This window comes from Camelina sativa, chromosome 5 (genome assembly GCF_030686135.1).
Source record: "Camelina sativa cultivar CO46 ecotype springtype chromosome 5, ASM3068613v1".
In the NCBI taxonomy this organism is placed as follows: Eukaryota; Viridiplantae; Streptophyta; class Magnoliopsida; order Brassicales; family Brassicaceae; genus Camelina; species Camelina sativa.
In genome coordinates, this window is record NC_141884.1 from 28,191,151 (window position 1) to 28,193,514 (window position 2,364).

The window sequence follows — 2,364 nt, forward strand, 5'->3', positions numbered from 1 at the left end:
GTGTCCGAGTGGGTAGGTCGAGCTAGACTGCGAGTGTCCAAATGATGAGCCTTCCTCTTCTATTCAGACTCCCTAGCGTGCCTAACCATGAAAATTCTAAAGCAAAAATCAAAATACCAAAATTCCAAAGCAATATATACAGGGATACCTTAGGGACTTCCTCCCTAATGAGCTTGTTTAAAGTCACTAAGCTTGACTCTTATGGTTCTTCAGTCCTGAGGGACATCTTTGAGAAGCATTGAGCACTTCTCATGTGTCTCCTTCTCTCCTAAATACTTCTTAACCCTCTGACCATTGACTGTGAACTCACTACCATCCTTGTTGAGAAGTGTGACAGCTCCATAAGGCAAAACCTCTTTTATCTCAAAAGGACCTCCCCATCTACTTTTCAACTTCCCAGGGAATAACTTGAGTTTTGAATTGTAAAGCAAAGCTTGGTCTCCAGGCTTAAGGTCCTTGATGAGAATTTTTTTATCATGGAAGGCCTTAGTCCTCTCCTTGTAGATTTTTGAGTTCTCATAAGCTTCCAATCTGATCTCCTCAAGTTCATGCAGATCAAGGCTTCTCTTGGCTTGGGCTGTCTCAAGATCCAAGTTCAGGAGTTTGATTGCCCATAGAGCCTTGTACTCAACTTCAACTGGAAGGTGACAAGACTTTCCATACACAAGCTGAAATGGGGTTCTTCCTATAGGAGTTTTAAAAGCTGTTCTATAAGCCCAAAGTGTCTCATCAAGTTTACTAGACCAATCCTTCCTTGTTGCTCCTACTATTCTTGATAGAATGGCCTTGATCTGTTTGTTTGACACCTCAACTTGCCCACTTGTCTGAGGGTGATAGGCTGTAGACACCTTATGCTTAACTCCATACTTCCTTAGCATTCCTTCAAAGATCTTATTGATGAAGTGTGATCCTCCATCACTTATCACAACTCTTGGGATTCCATACCTTGGAAAGATTATGTTCTTGAAAAGCTTGAGAACTACCTTGTGATCATTAGTGGGACTAGCAATGGCTTCCACCCACTTGGAGACATAGTCCACTGCTACCAAGATGTAGGCATTCCCATTTGAAGGTGGATTAAAGGGTCCCATGAAATCAATCCCCCACACATCAAATATCTCAACTTCAAGAATTGGATTTTGAGGCATCTCATTCCTTCTTGTGATATTCCCCATCCTTTGGCAAGCATCACATTTGGTGATGAACTTGTGAGTGTCTTTGAACAATGTAGGCCACCATAGACCAGCTTGTAAGACCTTTTGGGCTGTCTTGAAAGTTGCAAAATGGCCTCCATAAGCAGAACCATGGCAATGTCCTAACACTCCTTCAACTTCATTCTCTGCTATGCACCTCCTAAACAATCCATCTGATCCCTTCTTGTATAAGTAAGGTTCATCCCAATAGTATCCATTGATGTCCTTGAGGAGTTTCTTCCTCCTATAAGAGTCCATGTCTGCTGGGACTTCTTCACACACCTTGTAATTAACTATATCAGCATACCAAGGCAGATCCTCACTCTCAAGTGCCATCCACTCCTCCATTTCGTCCTGCTCGATCGGGCACCCAAACATACTCGGTCGAGTGCCTGCTCGAGTGGGTGGTCGAGTGGGAAGCCTTGTTGACCCAATCAGCATCAGTTTCTCCTCAGGCATTGAATCATCAATTGGAATATCTTCTTCTATCCTCATCCTAGACAAGTGATCAGCTACTCCATTCTCTATCCCTTTTTTATCAACTATTTCCATGTCAAACTCTTGGAGAAGCCAAATCCATCTCAACAGCCTTGGTTTTGTATCCTTCTTTGAGTAGATGTGCCTCAAAGCAGCATGATCAGTGTACACAATCACCTTGGACCCTACTAAGTAGCTTCTGAACTTTTCAAAGGTAAATACAACTGCTAAGAGCTCTTTCTCTGTTGTTGAATACCTTCCTTGAGTTTCATTGATGTTCATATATTTTACCATGTTTTCCCTTAGTTTATTCACATCTTTTGCATCTTTTTCTATCCATTCTCACCACTATTGTGTAGCTTTAGGACTAATCATGCATTATAGTGTAGTTGCATTGCATTTGCATCTTTTCATGCATAAACAGGTGATTTTGGAGCTTAAGGAGCATGGAAGCAATGGAGAAGAGATGTGAAGCAATCATGAAGAGGAAACAAGGGAGTTAAGGCTGAAGAACAAGGAATCCGGAGTCCAGCTCGACCAAGCACTCGACCGAGTGGGAGATGGACTCGACCGTGTGGAGTTGCACAAGAGAAGCCAGCTCGACCCCCAGCTCGACCGAGCACTGGTCGAGTTGACCGATGCGTGGACCACTTTGACTTTTCCCATTTTTAGGGCTTCCACCTTCCCCACTATA

The 2,364-nt window shown here is 43.1% G+C and overlaps 1 protein-coding gene across 1 annotated transcript; it reads right to left on the reverse strand.

Annotated features, from left to right (window-relative positions):
• Nucleotides 1–209: 209 nt before the first annotated feature.
• On the reverse strand, nucleotides 210–1,091 carry LOC147944462 (uncharacterized). Its single transcript, XM_087512601.1, has 3 exons — nucleotides 817–1,091; nucleotides 486–708; nucleotides 210–392 (listed from the first exon to the last, which is right to left on the reverse strand). Exons 1-3 carry the CDS (start codon nucleotides 1,089–1,091, stop codon nucleotides 210–212), a joined length of 681 nt encoding a protein of 226 aa, XP_087368727.1.
• Nucleotides 1,092–2,364: the final 1,273 nt, after the last annotated feature.

Bases quoted from the DNA above. Each gene is read 5' to 3' on its own strand.
- LOC147944462 (XM_087512601.1), bottom strand. From the start codon at position 1,091: ATGGGACCCTTTAATCCACCTTCAAATGGGAATGCCTACATCTTGGTA. The intron at 709-816 runs GCAAGTTGAGGT...TTGGGCTTATAG, and splicing joins TATCACCCTCAGACAAGTGG to AACAGCTTTTAAAACTCCTA. The intron at 393-485 runs GCCTTCCATGAT...TTCCCTGGGAAG, and splicing joins TCTACAAGGAGAGGACTAAG to TTGAAAAGTAGATGGGGAGG.